The sequence below is a fragment of the Gaeumannomyces tritici genome (genome assembly GCF_000145635.1).
Source record: "Gaeumannomyces tritici R3-111a-1 unplaced genomic scaffold supercont2.2, whole genome shotgun sequence".
NCBI classification, from domain to species: domain Eukaryota; kingdom Fungi; phylum Ascomycota; class Sordariomycetes; order Magnaporthales; family Magnaporthaceae; genus Gaeumannomyces; species Gaeumannomyces tritici.
In genome coordinates, this window is record NW_008804546.1 from 3278728 (window position 1) to 3299032 (window position 20305).

The window sequence follows — 20305 nt, forward strand, 5'->3', positions numbered from 1 at the left end:
CCACCTCGCGCGCGGCAACGTCGAGGGGCACCAGGCGCCTGGACAGGGACTCGCAGTACCTGATCGGGTCCCATATCCAAGGTCGTCACCGGCGCCGTCGTCATCCGGAGCGGCCTGCACGCCGACGACCCCGTCACAAAGTACCTGCCCCAGCTGAGCAGCCCTTCCTCGCCCATCTCGTGGGGTAACATCACGCTCGGGCACCTCGGGTCCCAGCTCTCTGGTATTCCGCCCAACTGTACGTCTTTCTTTTTTTTTGAGTCTTTCGCACCCGCCCTTGGCTTCCCCTACTCGCTCTGACTGATTACATTCTTTTCTGGTGGCATCCACAGTTGGCTTCTCCGAGTTCTACTTCTTGCAGTCCTATTTCCAGTCCCTGGGCTTTCCTCCCATCAACGACACCGACTTCCCTCCTTGTGGCGTCATTGGCCTGAACCAAGGCTGCTCCAAAGAACGTAAGCAGCGGGTCGGTCGTACAGTGCCTGTTTGCGATGCTTGATCTCTAACGGGTCAACAAATCTAGAGCTCCTAAAGGCCATGCTCACGTTGCGTCCTGTCGCCGAGCCCATGGCCAAGCCGGTCTACTCGAACATTGCCTTCACCATTCTGGCGTACGCCGTCGAGGCAGCGACGGGCATGAACTACACGCAGCAGCTCGCCCACTTCCTCACCGGGCCCTTCAACATGACGAACACATTTCCCAGCCCGGGTAACGACTCTCTGGCTGTGATTCCACCAATGGAGAACACGTGGGGCTCTCCCTACGGCGACAGCACACCGTAGGCTTTCCCCCCCTTTTTGCCTCTTTATCCCTCTTTCCTTTTACCTGCCACGAGGGGGAGCTGACAAGCAAAACAAACAAAAAAGCGGAGGCGGCCTCGTCTCGACCACCTCGGACCTCTCCGCCTTCGCACACGCCATCCTCACCGGGACGGTCCTCCAGACGCGCACGCGCGTGCGCGAGTGGCTGCAGCCGGCCGCCTTCGCCGGCTCGGGCGGCAGCCTGGTCGGGACGCCGTGGGAGGTGTACGTGCCGGCCATAGGTCAGCTGACGCCGCGGCGGCCGCGGTCCGTGCCCGTCTACGCCAAGGGCGGCGCCGCCTACGGCTACAGCTCGCGCCTGGCCGTCGTGCCCGAGCTCGGCGTCGGCCTGGTGGTGCTGACCGCCGGCGCCGGCGACGGCCTGTCCTACATCTGGGACGCCGCCCTCTCGGTCCTGGCCCCGGCCGTCGACGACGCCGCGCACGACGAGGCCGCCCGCCTCGGCCACGTCGGTCGGTTCGCCTCGCCGCCCTCGGGTGCTGCTGCCGGTGCTGCCGCCTCCGCCGCCATAGCCTGGCACGACGACGGCTCGCTGCGCCTCGCAGCGCTGGCCCGCAACGGCTCCGACGTGCTGGCCGCCCTCCCGCAGATCTGGTCCGCGACGCTGGGTGCCTTCATACCCGGGTCGGGCTCCAACAACGACACCGTGGCCTCGTACCGCATCTTCCCCGCAGGCGTGTCCGTCCCCGGCACCGTCGACCTCCCACCGCTGTCCCCCGGCGGCGGCGGCGGCGGCGGCCAGAGGGCCGTCGTGCGGGAGGACTGGAGAATCTGGTGGGAGACGGCTATCCCGCGCAACTCGGGCCTGCCGGGCGCCGGCCTCTCGGAGCACGACTGCCTGCTTTGGACCTTTGCCGACTGGCTACACTACGGAGGCGAGGCCGTCGAGAGGATTGTCTTTGTCAAGGACCGCGCCACCGGTGAGGTTCTCGGCGTCGAGGTCCCCTTTCTCAGGACTGGCTTGCTGCAGCCAGTTGCAGCTGCCGAGTGAGCTGGAGTCACTGATCTTGGGTAGACACGATATGTGTGCGCAGCGGTTGGCAAACCACATGTTGTCTTGTGCTCACTTCCCATAGAAACTCGTATACTATCTATCCAGAAACAGACGGTCTAGTAATACGTGTTTGTAGTAACCACCAGTACTAAAAGCTTTCGTGCGCAATGACAAAAAGCTCACCCTCCCGGCTATTGTCGCTCCCCATAAAGATCCTCGACCTCGTGTTATCCCAGACCAGACCAGCCGGGCGTAAACATGTGTTGCCAGAGCACCTTTCAACGTCGGTGCTCCACATGATGTCCTCGTAGCCCTTGTTGGAGTCGGGAGGTGCCACCGGCTTATACTGTGCCCCATCCTTTTTGAATGGAATCCGAACGAGCTTGTAACCCGTGGCTGGCTGGCGGTTCCACGAGCCGTGGAAGGTCACGTACATGTTGTCGCCCACATCGTCAAAGAGGCCGCTGATGGGTGCCGAGTGCGCCTGGAACGACAGTGTGGGTGCCACTGCCTTTCCACTGCAGTGTGCGTCGTTGAAGGTCGAGTTTGGCGCTACGACGAATTGGTCGCCCGTCTTGAAGTCTGTTCTGTCGCGGAAGACCGAAGGGTCCCAAACAGTGAAGCACGTCGGGTAGCCATACCACTGGTTGTTTGGCTTGGTTGGATCGCCCACTGATAGATAAAGAATCACACCTTGTTAGCCTTGCGAAAGACAGGGTTTATATCTATTTACAACCCACGGCCGCTTACAGTAATTGAGCTCCTCTGCTGGGTTCTCGTGGTGGATATCCGTGCTGACACCGTTAACGGTGCGCGCAAAGCTCTGTTCGCTGGTCAGTGATGCCGCTGAGCAGCACATTTTGACGTGCTACAAGGCGCAGGGCTTGTGTACTCACATCTCCGCTGTTTTCCACCTCCCAGGCATCGCCGTTGGGGTCAAAAGCAACACCAACGGCGTTTCTCATCCCATAGCCCATTTGAAAACCCCCGCCAACGTAGTTGTAACCGCCTGTGGGTGTTTTTCCCAGGTCAAAGGCCCTTATATCAGAGCGGCCCTCAGCCGGGTTTCCGGACGCGTGATCCCAGTTGGAGTTGGACCCAACTTGAACTAGAATGATGTCTGGGTTCTTGGGAGCTAGCCAAAGAGCGCGGGTCGAGTGCCCGCCGTTGTTCATGCCCTTGATCACGACCACCTGGTTGCTCACAGTGCGAGTGTTGGCGTCGTAGTCCCATCTCCAGACCGTGGTCATGGACGAAGCATACAAGTGCTTCCCGTCCGGAGTTACTGCTAGGCCGTGATTTAGTCCGGGGATTAGAATTAAGCCTTGGGTGCCATTCATGCAGCCGTCGGCGCCGAATGTGTGAACGCTAATTCCGTAGCCAGACTGAATCACAAGCAAGTTGCCGAGCGGGTCGAACGCGAGTCCCCGAGGGTTCATGAGATTCCCGGATATCTTTGTGGCCTTCCAGCCAGGGGCCAGGGAATAGGGAAACCGACGGGTAGGAACAGAGCCGCAGAAAGTCGGAAACGGGAGCCCTACAGCCGTAGAGGCCATTGGCGGAGCCGCTAGAGACGAAGTCGGAGCCACAGGCGCGGAGCTAGTTGCAGAGGGACCGGGGCTGCTGCCCTCGCCGGGTCCGGTCCCTTCAAGGTTTTTTGACAGCAACTGCTCAAAGTCTGGATTCACGCCCTGTGCGAAGCTGTGGACCCAATGGCCCGTCGTGTCGTGCATGCTGAAGCCGCTCTCTGGGTTTGCAGGCTCTTCCACAGGGGCGGACGAGTAGGCAAAGGCAAGGTATTGGTCCTCCTTGGGGTTCAGGTAGGTGACGCCAATGTCGTCGTCGCCCCAGCTGGTACATCCGCTGCACTTGGCAGTGACCTGGAAGTGAGTTGCGTTGACGAAAGTGCCCTTGGGAAGGATCTGATATTTGGCGGCCTTGTAGATAGGAGGAACATAATAGCCACTGGGAAGCAAGGTCAGCTCTGTATGCTCTACTAGCCGGATATTGCGTGAAGGTGGCCCAGGCAACAGCGCTCAATTTATCATACTCACAATGCGATCCGAGATGTCAGAACAACTTCGTCTCCGTGGGGCCAGGCCAGCGCAATCGGGTTGTAGGTCATGGAGCCTCCCCAGGCCAGGGCAACCCAGCCGATGTCCTTGCGGGCAACCGTCTGGAGAACGGCATCATAGGGTGCCCCTGAAGCAATGTTATCAGGCAGGGCAATACTGAAGGACACCCCAAGCTCATTCTCGTATTTGGAGAAAGTGAGACCGGTCAAGGGGTCGAGAAATGGAACCGACTGCTGGCCCAGAGCTAGATAGATGGGTAACTCGGAAGTATCAGCATATCCCCGTCTGGCAAATTCCGTCGGGAGTGGAGGGTTTTCAAAAACTACCATTACCACCCAACAGGGCGACAGCTCCCAGGAGAAGGGCTACAGAACAGCGCATCTTGACTGCCAATCTGCTAGATAGTCGGTCCAGCATGTAGGTAGCGGCTCCCTAGCAAGGACAACCAGGGGCGCGTCGTGACATTTATGGCTCGGAACTTGGGAAGATAACTCGCCCGCCAACGGCCTTTAACACACTTGCCGCGCGCTGGCATCGTCATTCTGCGGCTTAGGAAGGAGAAGAACCGTGGGAAAGGTGGTGCCGCCAAGCCACGACGGCGGAACGGTAATATCCTCGATGGACAGATGCCTAATGGCCGAACGTGACTGTGGTTTGATGGATATTGACTACGACAGGGGGGCGGTATTAGGCTGGTGTTTGCTGCTGTCCCGCCTAGTTGTGTGCTGGAGATAACCGCGTATGCGGGAGAGTGAGCAAAAGCTGGCTCGTACGTTCGTTTACAAGTGCCACGCTCGCTCGTGCCAGACGCTGACAATCCGGGAATGGTGATTGGCGTCAAGGGTAAATCGGGCGAGTTCAAAGTGCTGTGATTTAATATATTGAACAGCCTCCGCATTCGATCGCCAGTCTAACCTGGCCCAGCAGTAGCGCCTTCCATCGGCCCATCAAACCCTGGGCGCGGGCGACGGGACAGGCAGCCGCCGCCAAACTCTGTTCCGTTTTAGGCAATGGAAGGAAGGAACAGCGCGGGGGAAGAGCGATTGATTGCCTCTTAGGTGGTGTTGCGCACCAATCATTTTGATTTGGCTCAACAGTCGTGTCTTGACAAGTTGTGTCTTGGTAAGCGATGCGTTGCGATGCGTGCGTCTCGCAAATAGCGCATGGTTTGCTCGGCCGAGAGCTCCCCGCCCTGCACGGGCGCCACAAGGGAGGCGAGGAGGGATGATGCTCGATCAATGATGCCTTGACGGCCCTGTCGGGATCGCCACATGGCAGACTACACTCAATTTGACTTTCAGACCAACAGTCGACGGCATCACTCGGGGCTCAGGGGAAGCAGACCAGACAGAAAGGTCCTTCCCTGGACTGTTAGCTTTACGCGTGGGCGCGCGCGATTGAAGCTCGTTGTTTATTCTATTTCTCTTCCTTTTCAAGACATAGATCCGAGAAGCTTCTGTCTCTCTAATTTCCTCCCACTGGCCGCTTTCTCAGCTACATCCTGTCTGTCGCTATTCCCCCAAGCTGATCCCCCCCTCCCCTCTGATCTACTGCGCGCAACCAGCCGCATTTACTCGACGACGCCTTTTGCCCGCCGTGCCTCGCGCACCACAGCTACTTGGATCCATAGAATGGCTGGCCCGACTGTTCCCCGGCAGCCCTCAGCCCCGCGCACAAACGGCCACGGCCACAACCCGTCGTTGGGGGACGGCGCCGTTGAGCCCATCGCCCTCTCGGCCGTGCTCCCGCCCCTGATCCTCGGCACCGCCACCTTCAACACCCAGTACGTCCACGACCCCACCAAGCTACCCGTCCACGACATCATCAGGCGCGCCTTTGAGCTGGGCATCCGCGCCTTCGACACGTCTCCCTACTACGGCCCCGCCGAGATACTCCTGGGCGAGGCCATCAGCGCCGCCGTCCAAGGCGGCGACGGGAGCAGGGGCAGCAGCAACGGAGCCAACGACGTCCAGGACCAGAACGGCCACCACGGCCAGCCCCAGCAGCAGCAGCAGCCGCCGCCGCCACGGCACCCACGCGCCTCGTACCTCCTCATCAGCAAGGCCGGCCGCGTCGGCCCGGCCTCGTTCGACTACAGCCCCGCCGCCATCACCGCCTCGGTCTACCGCTCGCTCGAGCGCCTGCGCACCCCCTACCTCGACCTCGTGTACCTGCACGACGTCGAGTTCGTGACCGACGCCGACGTCCTTGGCGCCATGCCGGCACTCTGGGACCTGCAGCGCCGCGGCAAAATCCGCCATGTCGGCATCAGCGGCTACCCGATCCCACGCCTATTGGACCTGGCCGAGAAGATCGCCGCGCTGGGGCGCAGCGGCGGCGGCGCGGGCGCTCCCGAGCCCGCGCCCGGCTCCCGCGCCCTCGACGCCATCCTCAGCTACTGCCACTGCACCGTCCAGAACACGGCCCTGACCGACCCGGCCACCCTGGCCCGCTTCCGCGCCGCCGGCGTCGACGTCGTCCTCAACGCCAGCATCGTCGCCATGGGCCTGCTCGCCCCCTCCATCTCGGTAGGGCCCCAGGGCGCCTGGCACCCGGCCCCCGAGGGCTTGCGCGCCGCCTGCGTCGACATGCGCGCCGCCGTCGCCGCCCAGGGCGGCGGCAGTAGCAGCAGCAGCAGCAGCACCCTCGCCCGCATCGCCATACGCTTCGCCCTCGAGACGTGGGGCCGCGCCGCCGCCGTCGCCGGGCTCGCCGTCGGCGGCGGCGGCAAGGTCGGCGCCACCGTCATTGGCGTCACCACTGTCGAGGAGCTCGAGGAGACGGTGGAGGAGTGGCGCGGCGTCGTCGAGGACCTCGGGCTGAGGCTCCACCAGCCCGCCGTGGGCGAGGAGGGGGGTCTTGCGAATGGCAGAAGCTGCCGTGCCGCAATAGACGCTTCCGGCGGCCACACCGAGGCCGCCGCGGGGCCGTCTGCCGTGGGCGAGTTTGTCAGGCGGGTGCTATGGCCAATACTTGGGGACTGGAGAGACTACAGTTGGGAAAGTCCGCCACAAGGGTGGTTTGTCACGCACCCCAACGGCAACGGCACGTGAAGGACAAACTCCGGCTCTCTCCCGCTCACGGACCATCCCGGGCGTGTTTTCTGCGTCTGTCGTTCGTTGCGCGCGTTTCCTCGCTAGAACCTACCTACCTACCTAGTTAATATCCTCTTGGCTGCCTAGGTTCGTGAAGCATATAGCAACTTGTTTAAAATTAGCGAGTGGCATTTTCACCATCACGTGGTCGGTCCATGCTCATGCTGGTTTGATAAACCACTCGCGCGCGTATCAAGGTACCTAGAGAAAAGGACGAGGAAAGTCACAGCGGTTACGTTCTGCAAGACGAGGTTGCGGCAGAACGACGACGTCACCAGCCACTGTGCCATACAGAGAACAGTTAAGTCGACTCTGTGCTATGTCGATACGAGGAACGAAGCCATCTTCGGCAGGAGGACGGACAAAATCAGACCATGCCCCGGCGCCAACCAACCAAAATCACTACTGCGTAATGCCGATTCCGACGCCCTGCAACAGCCCCGCAAGCCCTGGGAGCCGTCAGGGCAGATCTAAATGATAGAGATCACGTTCCAAACAACGGTATGTCCCAAAAAGCAAAACAACAAGAGAGAGGTATTAAGGAAAGGAGGTTGAGAGATGGGAAGGGGAATGGGGATGCGGGGCAAGAAGGAGTGTAAGACGCGCTTGGTATATGGGCAGGCATGGAGGGATGTCGGGGTTGGCAAATGTGCCAGGGTTTGCTGCTGGATTATATCGCTCACGAAAGCGCCCGCGCCAGCCCTTCAAAGTCATTTTCCCTGCTTAGTCAAATGTGTTCGTTTTGCATGTGCCTGGCTTTGGCCCTGCTGTGTTTGCGAGCAAGTGTGTCAGGGCGATGAAGAGACGCCCCCTGTTGGTAAGCCTCAGGCCGAATTGTGAACCACTTCTGTTGCCCCCAGTTGCTTAGAATTTTCGATCCCATCTTCGACTATCGCCGGAGTGCCCGGCGTCACCACCAGTTCTGGCGGCGGGGGAGCCTGGGCCGTCTTAATGGCCGCTGGGCTCGGAGCCCTGTCGACATCATTCTGATCGACGGCATCTTCGATCTGCTGCACCTCGGCCTCCTCCTTGGCCGAATCGCTTGCCTGTGTCGCGCTGCTCTCGCCAGAAACAGCATCGCGGCCAATGGCGGACAGTCGGCGTCCGGCATGCTCGCCCTCGAGCTGCACGCCCACCATCTCGGCGAGACTGGTGAAGTTGAACATGGGTTCCGTGCTGGTGCTGGGGTCCCTGTCGGCTGCCCGGTCCCCCTGCCCTCCCGCATCATCGCAGGCATTGCTGTGTCCGCCCAGGCTGTAGCCACTCGCGCGCGGGTCGTGAACATGTGACTGGCCCCTGTAGCTACCACCAGGCGTGTCACTGAGCGACGAATTCGTGATGGAGGATGCGCTGCTCATCTGGCGAAGATGTGATGGCCCGGCGGGCCGGTGTGGCGGCGACGGGATAGGCTGAGCGGTCGAAGCAGAGGCGCCACTCGATGAACTCTGCTCGCCTTCGGCGCTCGGCTCCTTGGTGCTCGAGGGCGGTGAACGCTCGACGCCCTTCCCTTTGTCCTTGTCGCCTGCGAGGGCAACACTTGAAGCGCTGGGGCTTCCGATGGCCGTCGCCGCCATGGCGCTGGCAACACTGGCTTCAACACGCAGGTTGGATGCAGCACTATTGCCCCGACGGCGGCCCAGACCCAGGCTTGGCAGGCTCAAAGAGCTGCCGCTTACAGAGCTGTACCCGCTCCCGCCAGTGCTTCCTGCGTATGGCCCCGACGCACCGGCCTTTGCTGCAGCCTTGGCCGCCTTCTTCTCCTCCTTCTCCCTGCGCTTGGCTTCCTTCCGCTCCTCCTTGTCAGCCTTGCGTTTTCGCTCCTCCTCGGCCGCGAGGGACAATCTTATGGCCTCGGCAAACATCATCTCCTCCAGGTCCTCCATACGGCTCCTCCTGCCGCCTCCGAGAATTGCCCGCCCCGAGCTGCCCCGAGGGCCCGGCTCCATGGTTGCCGGCGAGCGAGATCCACTCTCCCCACCTCCACCGCCGGCAGCATCGGTAGCAGCATCGCCAGAACCGCTCGAGGGCCCTGCTGCCGATGCACTGCCCGTGTTCCGCCTGCTGAACCTGCCGACTCTGAACCCCCTGTTCTCCGAGTTTCCCATTAGGAATGCGGCCGTGTGAAGTGCAGTGGCAGCCGCGGCGCGCCTAGCGATATGAGCACGTTGAGTTGCAAGCTTCGTCGACCAGTCGGGGCGGACGCGGTCGGTGGTGATGACATTGGGGGCGTTTACCGAAAGCGACTGTGTCCGTCTCCTGTTCTGTGTGGATGGGTGTGTCATGGAAGTTGGGGACAGGTTCGAGCTCAGTGAACTACTAGAAGACATGGCCGTCCCCGACACCCCAACCCCCAAGCTCGGCCCCGAGTTGGAGTATGTCAGGCCCCTGCGGAACGGAGGGGGCTCGTATGTGACGCCAAACTCGGGCTGCTGGCAGTACGGACAGCAGGCCGGCTCGGAAATTAGGAGGCCTGCCTGCTCCTCCGGGTTCGCCTCGGGGTTCTCAGTCTCTCCATGCCCTTCGGGGAGGTGAGGTTCGGCCCTCTTGATCTGCACAAAACACTCGCTGCATATCGGTTGGTCGCAGCATCTCGTGTGGTTGAGATAAGGCGGGTAGTAGAGGAAACAGATGGGGCACTCTGCAGCGTCCTTGTACAAAAACACCTCAAGAGGCTGCCCATTGACGAAGGGGTCCTGCGCAAGCTTGATCTCGCGGGGGACTATCTCGGTCGCCGAGCCATTGCGTGACGATATGCTAAGTGCTGCCGCGATGGCCTTTGGCCGATGTTTGAAGGGTGAGCTGTTCCGGGCCGAGGATGACGACGGGATGATAGAGCCGAGGCCAGACCCGCTCCTGTCAGAAGCGGCCGACTGTGTTCTGTCGCCCATGGGGATCGTGAGGCTGTTCAGATTCTGCGACGAGGTCGAGGCTGGGTCCGCCGACATGGGTCTAGGGATGAGTTCTTCGGGGGGAGTTGCGTCGGCCGCGGGGAGGGGAAGACCGCGGGCTACAGCGATTATCTGGTGCTCATTCCACGTCTCGGAGAAGTCGTTCAAGCCCCTCCAGAATGGTGCAACTTTCCGCTCGATCTACGATGGTGATGGGGCAGTCAGCACGCGAGCGTGAGGGGGAGGGTGGACGGGCGATGGCTGGGCGTACCTGTAGCTGCCGAACGGTGGGCTTGCTGTAGTCCTCTGGACCGACGTAGGTGCCGAGGGTGACGAGGTAGCCGCCATCGACATGCTCCTCTTTCAAACTCCTCTCGCGCTCTATCAGGCGAGCCTGGCGCTCCTTTTCGAGCCTCCGGGCCTCCCGCTCCTGCTTAGTTTCGCGGCGCTCATAGGGCGGCTGGGCCGAGGACGAGGAGGCCTGGCTGATGCCCAGGAGGCTGCCGAGGTCGGAGCGGCTAGCTCGCGACCTGTGCCTAGACGACGACTGGCTCGCCGGGTCCTGCTGCTGGGGGAAGCGCGGGTCGTGCGGAGAGCGGGGCGAGGCGACATCGCGGGCCTCCTTGGTGTTGGTGTTGCCCATGATGGCGGTGTTGACTCTACCTCATGGAGGCGAGCGAGGCCTCGAGGCAGATCTTGCAGGCGCCGCCCAGAGTGATGAATGCGACAAAGGCGCAGACGCGAGTGTGTTTTGGGGGGGAGGTGTGGGCGCCGGAAATGCGGCAGCTTGACGTCGATGCTTGTCTCGAGGGATCGGCGGGCTGTCGGGCGTCCGATGCTGTTCGAGGGGACGAGCCGACGGACACAAAGCAGAAATGAGGGGGCAGGCACGGACGAGTTATTTTCTCGCCCTGCTCTCGCAGTGGCGGGCTCTGGGAGCTGCGTCGCGGTTGTAATTGGTAAAGCCTGGCCGTCGTCGACTCGACCAGGCAGGGCGGGCGGTCGAGGTGGGCGTGGTGGAGGCTGGGCTGATGACGGATTTGTTGGCAGGCGACCCAGGATCGATTGTTGATGGTTGTCGCAACCTGCCAGTGAACCCCAGTGGGCGAGGACGGGCGGGCTGGGGGAGCTGGGTGCACGGTGCACGGTGCATGTGCTGCCCGCTCTGGCTCTTGGGCACCGAACTAACGGGCTCCTCCAAGCTGGGGGGCCAGTACGACCCTGGCATGCACTCTTGGCGGGGCAGCCCCAATGTCCAGGGGTTAATTGATTCCATCAACCATCCATTACACGCAATAATGTCAAACCTCTGGTCAACAGACGTGCCACCAATGAAATGAATGTTCAAATATCGCAGCTATCCTCATGGCTGTGCCTGACTGCAAGTGACCTCCAGCTGTGAGCGAAAGAGTTGCCTTCATGTTGTGATGCGCGTCTGCTAGCCCAGCAACCCCGCACGTTTCCCCAAGGAACAGCCCAACAGCTAATAGAGTTATGTGGCTGGGAAGAGGTCAGCGCACCAATCATCAACCCCAGCTAACCCAGTCAGTCTGTCCTTCTGTGCCTGGTGTGCACAGGCACAATCTGGGCTGATAGCTGCTTAGCTCAGGCATCTCAACCCTATCTATCGCTAGCTCACTCACCCCATGTAACAGGCACATGCTGTCTGAGGTATCTTGCCTCTGCCGATACCACAGTACATCACCCGGGCATCCCGACATCGTACAATCTGCCCCATCAGAGCTTTCGATTGGATACCAAACCAACCCCCTCCGGCTGGTAATCATGCGAGCCTGGTCCAACGTGGGCCACATGCGTCTGCATGGTATCCATGCCACATGAAACACCATGATTGTGAGAGAAAATAGCGTTGGAAAATACGCCGAAATCGGCGCTAAATACATCACAATAAAGACTCTCTATGTGTGAATCGGCCGGCTATGGATGTGACGGGACACAGTTAGATGCAGGCGTAGGTGACAATGAATGATCACGTCTTACGCCATTTCATGATTATACACTTCACCAGACACAGTGATTAGGACTAGGCACGTGCTCATCCCGAGGTATCAAATAGTTGCTAATGTAGGGTGACAGTGATGAGACAAGAATGACGAGCGCGCTGAATTACGCAACCGAGGCCGCCATGACCAAAAGATATAGAAGACCGCACGTGAAAGAGGGAAAGAAGCAAGTAGCATACATGAAATAGGAAAAAGCAAGAAAGAGGGCATGAATAAAACATGAAAGCGAGAGCGTGCCAGAAATTAAAAATCAAAGCCAAAATTAAAGCCTTTGTCGTGGTGAGAGAGCTGGAGGACATAGTCGTCGGGCCGGCTTTCCTCGGGCTTCGACTGCTGCGCGTTCGACGGGTCCTCTCGTAGCTGCCGCGAGTGCCTTTGCCGTCGGTCGGCAAGCTCCTCGCCCCGAAGCCTCCTTGCGACCCTGGAATTGTAGAAGTTTGGGTACTGATACCGGTGCTTCGCGCTCGGCCTCTTCTGCGCTCGCGACGCCCTCGCCGCCTCGGGTCGGTCGGGCGGAGGTTCCGTGGCTCTGCGGCCGTCGGGAGGCGCGAGGCTGGCGTAGGTCGGGAGGAGCTCGTGGCCGTCGTCCGGCTCGATGCTGCTGTCGGCTACGCGGCGGCGATTGCCGTGCCTGGCCTTGAAGTAGTAGTCGCCCTCGCTGACGTGCCGGGCTGGCTGCTGCCAGTTGCCGAGGGCGCCGAACGCACTGCTCGTCAGGCTCCTCTCGCTCGACTTGGTTGGTGAGTGGGCGGGACCGCTTGTGAGAGCCAGCTTTGACCCTCCCGGCGAGGCCTCCGGGAGGGCCTCCGGGACGGGGACTGGGTTCGAGGACGGAAAAGTGGCCCCGAACCCGCCGTTGAAAGCCGCCATCCCCACCAGGCCGGAGAGTCTAACAGAATTCCTCCCCCACGTCGCGGCGAGCATGGCGGTGGGGATGCCGAGAGTCGACTCGATACGCTTCCTCTCGCCTAGCTGCGAGTACCGACGGCGGTGTTCGGGCGAGCTTCGTGTTCCCGACGCCTCCCGCCAGGCAAGCGCCGCGGCAGCCAAGAGGCTATCATCCACGTGCTGTCTAGACTTCTCCGGCGATGGTGACTCGGCACGCAACTCGGTCATCGCCCATTCGGATGTGTCAGTCGGGGCCTTGTCCGTAGCCTTGGCTGCCGCCTGAGCCGTGTCGCGAACGCTAGGGGAGCGAACAGGCGGAGGTGGACTGAGACTGGTCACAGGGCCAAAGTCGATGCCTTCACTAAGATCGATCGCTTTGTAGCTGCTGCTCATGGGGCACGGCGGCAGGCGGTACTCCGTGCTTTGGAGCGATCTCTCCGAGGAAACAGACGAAATCGACCTCATGGAAGAGGACCTTTGCGGGGCTTCTTCCGGATGGCTCGTGAGCAGGTGGTTCCGCTCCACGTCCCTTGGACGCCTCAAAGACACGCTGCGGTCCATAGCCGAGGCGAGCTTGGTCGAGTGTATGACTTTGGTCGAGACACCCCTATCTCGGGGTCCAATCGCCGAAACAGCACCGGATGGACCCAGGGTCGAAGGGCTGTGGTGTGTAAGTGCAAGCATGGTGGGGGGTTTTGTAGCAGGAGAGCTCCGCGGCGAGGTGCTTGGCGATTTGTCTTGCCCGGATTTGCGAGTCGCAGGGGCTGCGAATAGGCCTGCCGGGTCCCAGTCGTGACTGAGGGATCTTCTCACATTGCAACTCGCCTTGGGGGGATACTGGTCTTCACTGCCTCGGGCGGCGGCGGGTACTATTGCCTCGCGTGAAATCGTTGTATCGAGTCGACGGAACCAAGATACCCTTGAGCGGTATCGATATAATGCGAGGATGACAAGTATCAAAAAGAGCAGTCCAGCTCCTACAAGTGGCGGCGACTGTTAGCTTCGAGTGCGGAGAATTCAATGGGTTGGCTTGGGGGCTGTGATACCTGATGACGCCGCCACGGCAACAATTCGGTTGGTAGTCCATTCGCTTTCCGCGCCACTCGCATCTTGAGCCTGCCTCGGAAGTACAGGCATGACCTTAGCGATCAAGTTCCAGCCTACACCTCGCAACGGCCACTGAGCAAGCCGTGATCGAGATCGGCCGGTTAGCCGAGAAATGGGGCCGGGCGGCGGGTCGGGTGGCCGGGCGAGGCAGACAAGGACGAGATGGTGCTGAGTGCTGGAATCAGCCCGAAGCCCGGGGGCGTCGGGGAAAAGGTCGTGGCGGAAGCAGATCCAGTTCGCCAGTCTGTTAGCAGGGCCGAGGAGAGCTTTAACACTGCAGCGAGACGAAAGGAAAAATCATCGTCTTTGCCGTGGCGTGAACCTCGCACGCAACGAGACCCTCAAGCACAAGATAGGCGCTAGACCCGTTGTCACGAGAAGGAACAGCGGCGATGACGGCAGGTCAGACAGGAAGGAGGAGAGGGCTCATTGGGACGCACATGGGAAGGGATGGCGTGGGACATAATAATAAGAACGGCCGCCGCCATTCGGCGCCAGGGGCGCGCGGATGGGCCGGTGGGAGCGAGGATGAGGCAGTCGCTGCCAACAACTCGCCGACACGAACCAAACTCTCGAGCCTCAACGGACGATCATCTCCAATAAGCGTCCAGGGCGCTGATAGGCCCCATGCGCCGCGCAGCCTCTCCATCGCACCCGGGTCAGGAGGAACAGCAGGCAAGCCTGAGCAGGCGATCTCAGCAGGCAAAGAGCCGGACAGCCCAAGCGCGTTTCAAAACAACGACACTAGCCGTTGGCGGAGGCTGCGCTTCGTTGTTTGCAGGCCGTTTCAACGGATCGTGGTGCAGCCCCGAGCGCGCCCTAGCAGAATTGCATCAGATGGGCCCGAGGCGGTTGGACGCACGACGATGGCCCTTGTCTGGTCTGAACCTTCTGGGGTCTTTGTTCCTGGGTGGGCACAAACAGAGCCTGGGCGTATCCATGGCGGTTAGCATGGAAGGGCTGGCGTTGCTGGTAGCGCAGCGGGAGCGCTTCGCGAATGCTGCAGCCCAGACCTGCCCGACGGTTGGGTGGGAGGCACCCGCTCGGCTCAAGCGAGCATGGACCGTTGGAGATGGAACCATGTCTCCAAGGCCAGGCTAGACGACGAGCCGAACCTCCCAAGGCTGAATGCGACTGGCATGAGCGCGGCAAAGAGGCAGCAGTTTCCAGCCTAATGCTCCAGCATCCACAGAAACAAGCGCTGGGGCGCCGATCGGTATCGGCCCAGTTAAGCGCGTGCCATAAATAAGAGAGCGGGTGTGTCTGAGAGATGGTACTCAGTCTGCTGGCTCCTCTTCTTGAGGCTGGTGGCTTCCGATTCGGTTGCACTGAAGATAGGCGTCGAACACATGGTTGGCTGGCTCTCAACTGCTGCGCTGATGGGCCCCTGGCTCAAGCGGCGGCAAACCCCTGGCGCCTTTGATATGGGATGCAGGGAAGACTCAACCACCCGAATTTTCGACTCTAGGAGCATGCAGCGGTAGCCACGTGGGCCATGCGCATCCTCGGTGTCTGTGCCAGAGGCCGGGAATGCTCATGGTGCTATGCGAGCACATGCGCTCAGTCTTCCTCGTCGATAGGTTGGTCTTGGCTGCCTGAGATGCAATCTTTTCCCAAAATGAGCCATTGGATTGTGGTTGGCTTTGGAGCATCAAAATGCAATTCGGGCTTCACACCGCAACTAGCCGAATTCGCATTCTCAAGCCTTGAAGCGGCAACAAGCCGTGCGCGGCTTCGGGGAATATTAAAAGGGCTGGGTTATAACGAAAACAAAAGCTAGAGAATGTTTTACTGACTCAGAATGCCCAATTGCTGGCGACAAGGCGAATGCCTGGGCCGAAAATGCATGTTCTTCACCCCGCCCCCAGACGAGACCATTAATAGCGCGTCGGCGCTGGGGCCACCGAAGATCAGTGGAGGGCGGGAGAGGGAGCGTGGACCCGGGATACTTTGCACATGTGTTCCCCAGGCACATGGATACGAATAGAATCCATCCTACCTCCCCATCCACCATCCACCTATCCTCACGCGGCTATCCAGATCAGGGCATTTCCTACATGTCGATGCACACACTCACTCCTGCCCGTATCCCTCTTTTTATTTTGATGCAAGCATATTCGGGGTCCGGGACCCTTATCCTATTCCGGGGTTTCCAGGTAACATCGCCGAGGACTTACCGCCTGGACTGCTTGCTGTAAGGTACGGTGCAAGGGTCAGCACAGGTTGGCCAGCCAGCCAGCCTGGGTGTGACCCCGCCTAAACCACGGTCGGCCAAGGCAGGAGCAGAAAACCAGCGAAAAAACGGGCGTGAATGCAGAGTGCCTGTTGCGCCAGCTGCCGAGGTGCCAGAGAATCGATCGGTCCGGCCCACATCGAGCCTAGGCAGGCTCCGCATGTCGACGCAAGCACTTAGGGAGTTGATGGGGCAAAGGAGTGGGCCCAGCTCTGGGTCGGTAAAAGGTCGCTCGGAAATAGTGTTGTGTGATTGGACAATTCCTTTGGTCTAATTAAACGCGAAATCTTCGCGACGCGTCGATTTATGCGCGTCTTTTTCACGCGACGCGTCCGGTGGGGCGGCAGGGCAACGTCAGTCCAGGACCATTCGGAGTCAATCATCAGTCTGTCCCCCTCTGTGGTGTCAACGATGGGCGGACTGGTGCGCCCGGGTCTTTTGACCTGACTACTCTCGTGATCCTCCCCCTCCTCCCTTCCACTGCCACATCTCCCCCAAGGGACACTCTGGGCCTGTCATACTGGGCAGATGTGGGTAGATCATATGTTAGGGCTCAAAGAAAGCCGCCGTGTCTGTGAGCACTAGTGAATGGCTTACACACAAGACATGCTATCTTGCAGATACATCTACCTGGGCTTATCGCACAGAGCTGGCGGTGTGAGGGATAGGAGAGGGGAGGGAGGGAGACGCAACCGGAGGAATGCGGGTGATCAGCGGTAGCCTGGGGTTGGGAGGGGCTTGTGGGTTGAAAAGCATCCATAATTATGTGCAGTGAAAGCGGGCGGCGGAGCGTTATCTTTGCCGTCAGTCAGATGGGCGGCAATGGAAGCGCACGACGTCGAGGAATCAATAACGCATGCACGATGCCCCTCCCTTGACCATTGTCGCCCTCGTCGCCCCACCCCGCCCTCGTTTGCTTTGCTTTCTATCCGCCAACGGCGAGGGATGCGGGATATATGGAACCTAGGACATGAAATCAGATCCGGACTGACTTCCGACCAGAGTGCTAGGGGTGGTGGTATCGTGTCTAGAGGGAGGATGAAGGAGGGAAGCAGGTGCGCCCGGCGGTGCGTCATGGACGAAGAGGTCTGGTGGGCATCTGACGGAATGGACTGCATCATGTGCCGGGCTGTCAAGGACGCTCAAGCAAAAGGTCAGGCAGCCCTGTCCGGCTTTCAACCGAGACTACCACACCACCACCACGGGCGAGACGTTGATGCAATGCGTAGGCAGACAAGCCGCGACCAGGCTAGCAGTCGCTGACCTCAGACCCGGGCGAGACAAAACGAAGCACGCACCACACCATCTTTGCTCCCTCGCGGCAAGGACCGGGCGCCTGAGGGCAAAGACTCGACGTGTACCTACTTGTTAGGCACTGTATTGTACCTCCAGTTACGTAGTAGTGCAGCAGGCAGTGCGTCTGGCGGGTATTTTCGATAATGCAAGACACCCCAAGGTGAGCGAGTCAGTCGCGATGGGTCCTGTTCGTGCTCGTGTTCCTCCCTGCAAATCCGTCTGGTGCCATCCGTCGAATTGGGGCCACTCGGCGGCCGGTTTCGCTGGCCCTGTGGAATACCTGGGTTGTACTGCCCTGTGGGATGCTGCCCAATATCGGGGGAACACGACTTGGTCCCATTGATGGGGGCAGGGCCAGGCTGGCACTCGAGGCGCCAAAGGTCGAGCGGGCTGCGGCCGTCGGTCGGGTCAAGCGGCAGTCACCGCCTGTCAGGGCGCATCTCAGGGACTTTACGAGCAACGGTGCCAGCTCGATGCGCGGGGTTCCTGGCCACGTCTGTTCCCCAGCGTGTCCGGCCCAGTGCTGGCATATCTGCCTTCCCCAGACCAGGCCAACAAAGAACCTGGCAGCATGCTTTCTTTTCCCGCCGGCACTTGACGGCCAGAGGGAGCGACAGCCAAGGGGCCCCGTCCAGATGGGCGGTCAGAGCTCTGCGCAACTTCGGATGGGGCGTGTGCATCATGTGTCCACTTTTTCTGCTGGCAGGGGTGCCTGCCCTTGCAGCAATTTCGCAGCAAACTGAACCCTCGCCCGCTTGCAGACACCCGCTTTGCAGACGCCCGCCACGACGCTTCCGGGTCCTCCCCAACTCACCTCTCTTATTAGGCGCATTATTCTACCCTCCATTCCTCACCCGCCCGCCCACCTTGCTGCATCATCCATCTCTCCAACACATACAACACATACGACCAAGACGTCCCTCTCGCCTGTCTATCAACCATATCCAGGGAATAAAATATCCAGGGAATAGGGAATAGGGAATATCTACAACCTAAAACATCCTCATTGCGATTGCGCACGCGTCTCCATCCCACATCTCTCCCGTCGCATCGCACACCCGACGCCTCCATCGACCGTCCGACCTGCGCGCATACCGAAGACGCCCGTCGCCCACACTCAAAAGAACCCGCACAAGAGCGCGCGCATCGCGCATACAGTTTCCAGCCATGCTTCTCCCCTCGGCGCTCTCCTGCGACCCGGCGCACGGCGCCGCCGCCTCGTCCGCCCGACTCCAGGCCGCGCTCTTCGCGTCGCCCCCTGCCAGCCCGCCGGCACAGAGCAGCGGCGGCGCGCTCGGCTTCGGAAACATCGTCGCCACCTGCCGCAGCCTGCAGTCCCTCCTCGGCGCACCGCCTGCCTTTGCGCACAACAATAACAACAACAACTACAACAGCCACAACAACAACCCCAACGGGCTCATGATATTCACGCCGCCCGCCGGCTCGCGCGAGGCCTCGTGCCCGCGCGGCGAAGGCGGCGGCTCCCGCAACCCTAGCCAGCTCCCCACACCCCCGCTCGCCCACGCGCCGTGCCCGCTCAAGCTGCGCCTGCGCTCGCGCAAGACGACGGAGCCCGCCGCCGCCCCGGTCGACCACCTCCCCGTCACGACCCGCAAGAAGATCGCCAAGCGCGCCCCGCCGCGCGGCGCCAACAAGAGGCGCCGGGCCGCCGCCGACTCGGACTCGGACAGCGACGTGGACGTCCGCGGTGCATCGGCTTCTACACGGACTGCGCCCGGCGTCGCCCCGCCAACATCACCAGCGTCAACAAAAACAACAACAAACACGGACGTAAACCCCGAGGCCCCAGCGCAGACGCTACACACGCCAAAGCGCGCACGGATAGCGCCGGCGGTGGTGCCAATGGGCCTGGAGCGGTCCGACTTTCACGCGCTGCACGAGCCGGCCCGGCAACCAGGCGGCGGCGGCGGCCCCGGCACCGACGTCGAGGTGGAGGCCGACGGCGAGGCGTGGAGCGCCGAGGACGACCGGGTCCTAGTCGAGCTCGTGCTCGAGAAGCTGCGACTGTCGCGCGAGGACTGGGAGGACTGCGCGCGCAGCCTCGGCAGGGACCGCGCCTGCCTGGGCCGCCGCTGGAAGAGCCTGATGCTGCACGGCGACGTCGGCCTAAGGCCCACCCGGAGCAGCGCCCGCCGCGCCCGGCTCCATTCCACCTGGAGGTGATCTCCGGGGGAGCCCCGTTCCCGTCTTTGAAATTGCGCTCTGCCTACCTGGCTGTCATTTTCTCTGACCTTGTTACCTTCTCTTCTCTCTACTCGGTTCTCGGCGCTCGCCGGAAACGAGAGGCATTTTATGAACCAAATGTCGTTTTATACTCTAACAATATTTGTATTCGTCACGTCATTCTCATTTGTATCGGTATCGCCCGACTGTGGCTAGACCGGCGTCAAGGATACCACATCTCTGTATCTTGTACCATGAGCTTCGACTCATCATGTTTTGGCTTGGCCTGTTCCGTAGAAAAACTTACCTACCTACCTACCTTAGATACCCGCTATGCAAACATCTCTCTCTCATCTCGAACCGTCCGTCACGTATTCTCCCTTCCCCCCATCCATCCATCTATGCCCGTGTTTAGAGCAAATGACCAAAGCGCACTAACCCTCAAGAACCGCCGCGGCAATGCAAGGTCCGAGGCAGAGCAACGCGCCCCAGGTTTGTCGCAGCTGCGACAAGTCTCGGGGCTCCTTTGCGACGGTGAGGCGCATAAGCGTCTCCTGCACACAATAATGGATTGCAGGAGGCAAGGGATGGACGGGCGGGCTGCGAATTGCGTGTGCGTGTGTGTGTGTGTGTGTGTGCATTGGGGCGGCAGTGCCTGGATTCCTTTTTTTTTCCTCCGTGCGCCCGGTTCCGGCCGGT

The 20305-nt window shown here is 60.7% G+C and overlaps 8 protein-coding genes across 8 annotated transcripts; 4 read left to right on the forward strand and 4 right to left on the reverse strand.

Moving 5' to 3' along the window:
• Window positions 1-2004, forward strand: GGTG_03671 (hypothetical protein). Its single transcript, XM_009221453.1, has 4 exons — window positions 1-238; window positions 333-455; window positions 524-779; window positions 868-2004. Exons 3-4 carry the CDS (start codon window positions 538-540, stop codon window positions 1811-1813), a joined length of 1188 nt encoding a protein of 395 aa, XP_009219717.1. The 5' UTR covers window positions 1-238; window positions 333-455; window positions 524-537; the 3' UTR covers window positions 1814-2004.
• On the reverse strand, window positions 1802-5210 carry GGTG_03672 (hypothetical protein; the record flags this gene model as incomplete). Its single annotated transcript, XM_009221454.1, has 7 exons — window positions 1802-2488; window positions 2567-2639; window positions 2713-3781; window positions 3871-4151; window positions 4410-4559; window positions 4807-4884; window positions 5199-5210. The coding sequence occupies 7 exons, from the start codon at window positions 5208-5210 to the stop codon at window positions 1965-1967; spliced, it is 2187 nt and encodes a 728-aa protein (XP_009219718.1). The 3' UTR covers window positions 1802-1964.
• GGTG_03673 (L-galactose dehydrogenase) lies at window positions 4897-7845 on the forward strand. The gene has a single exon (XM_009221455.1). It carries the CDS (start codon window positions 5163-5165, stop codon window positions 6942-6944), a length of 1782 nt encoding a protein of 593 aa, XP_009219719.1. The 5' UTR covers window positions 4897-5162; the 3' UTR covers window positions 6945-7845.
• GGTG_03674 (C2H2 zinc finger protein) lies at window positions 7811-10517 on the reverse strand (the record flags this gene model as incomplete). The annotated part of the gene is made up of 2 exons (XM_009221456.1): window positions 7811-10075; window positions 10146-10517. The coding sequence occupies 2 exons, from the start codon at window positions 10515-10517 to the stop codon at window positions 7811-7813; spliced, it is 2637 nt and encodes an 878-aa protein (XP_009219720.1).
• A 255-nt stretch (window positions 10518-10772) lies between these two features.
• On the reverse strand, window positions 10773-11150 carry GGTG_03675 (hypothetical protein; the record flags this gene model as incomplete). The annotated part of the gene is made up of 1 exon (XM_009221457.1): window positions 10773-11150. The coding sequence occupies one exon, from the start codon at window positions 11148-11150 to the stop codon at window positions 10773-10775; it is 378 nt and encodes a 125-aa protein (XP_009219721.1).
• A 768-nt stretch (window positions 11151-11918) lies between these two features.
• Window positions 11919-15722, reverse strand: GGTG_03676 (hypothetical protein). Its single transcript, XM_009221458.1, has 2 exons — window positions 13833-15722; window positions 11919-13763 (listed from the first exon to the last, which is right to left on the reverse strand). Exons 1-2 carry the CDS (start codon window positions 13921-13923, stop codon window positions 12142-12144), a joined length of 1713 nt encoding a protein of 570 aa, XP_009219722.1. The 5' UTR covers window positions 13924-15722; the 3' UTR covers window positions 11919-12141.
• Window positions 15723-16665: 943 nt separating this feature from the next.
• GGTG_03677 (hypothetical protein) lies at window positions 16666-18248 on the forward strand (the record flags this gene model as incomplete). Its single annotated transcript, XM_009221459.1, has 3 exons — window positions 16666-17351; window positions 17588-18094; window positions 18184-18248. The coding sequence occupies exons 1-3, from the start codon at window positions 16949-16951 to the stop codon at window positions 18246-18248; spliced, it is 975 nt and encodes a 324-aa protein (XP_009219723.1). The 5' UTR covers window positions 16666-16948.
• A 50-nt stretch (window positions 18249-18298) lies between these two features.
• Window positions 18299-19966, forward strand: GGTG_03678 (hypothetical protein). Its single transcript, XM_009221460.1, has one exon. It carries the CDS (start codon window positions 18590-18592, stop codon window positions 19604-19606), a length of 1017 nt encoding a protein of 338 aa, XP_009219724.1. The 5' UTR covers window positions 18299-18589; the 3' UTR covers window positions 19607-19966.
• The last annotated feature ends 339 nt before the right edge of the window (window positions 19967-20305 follow it).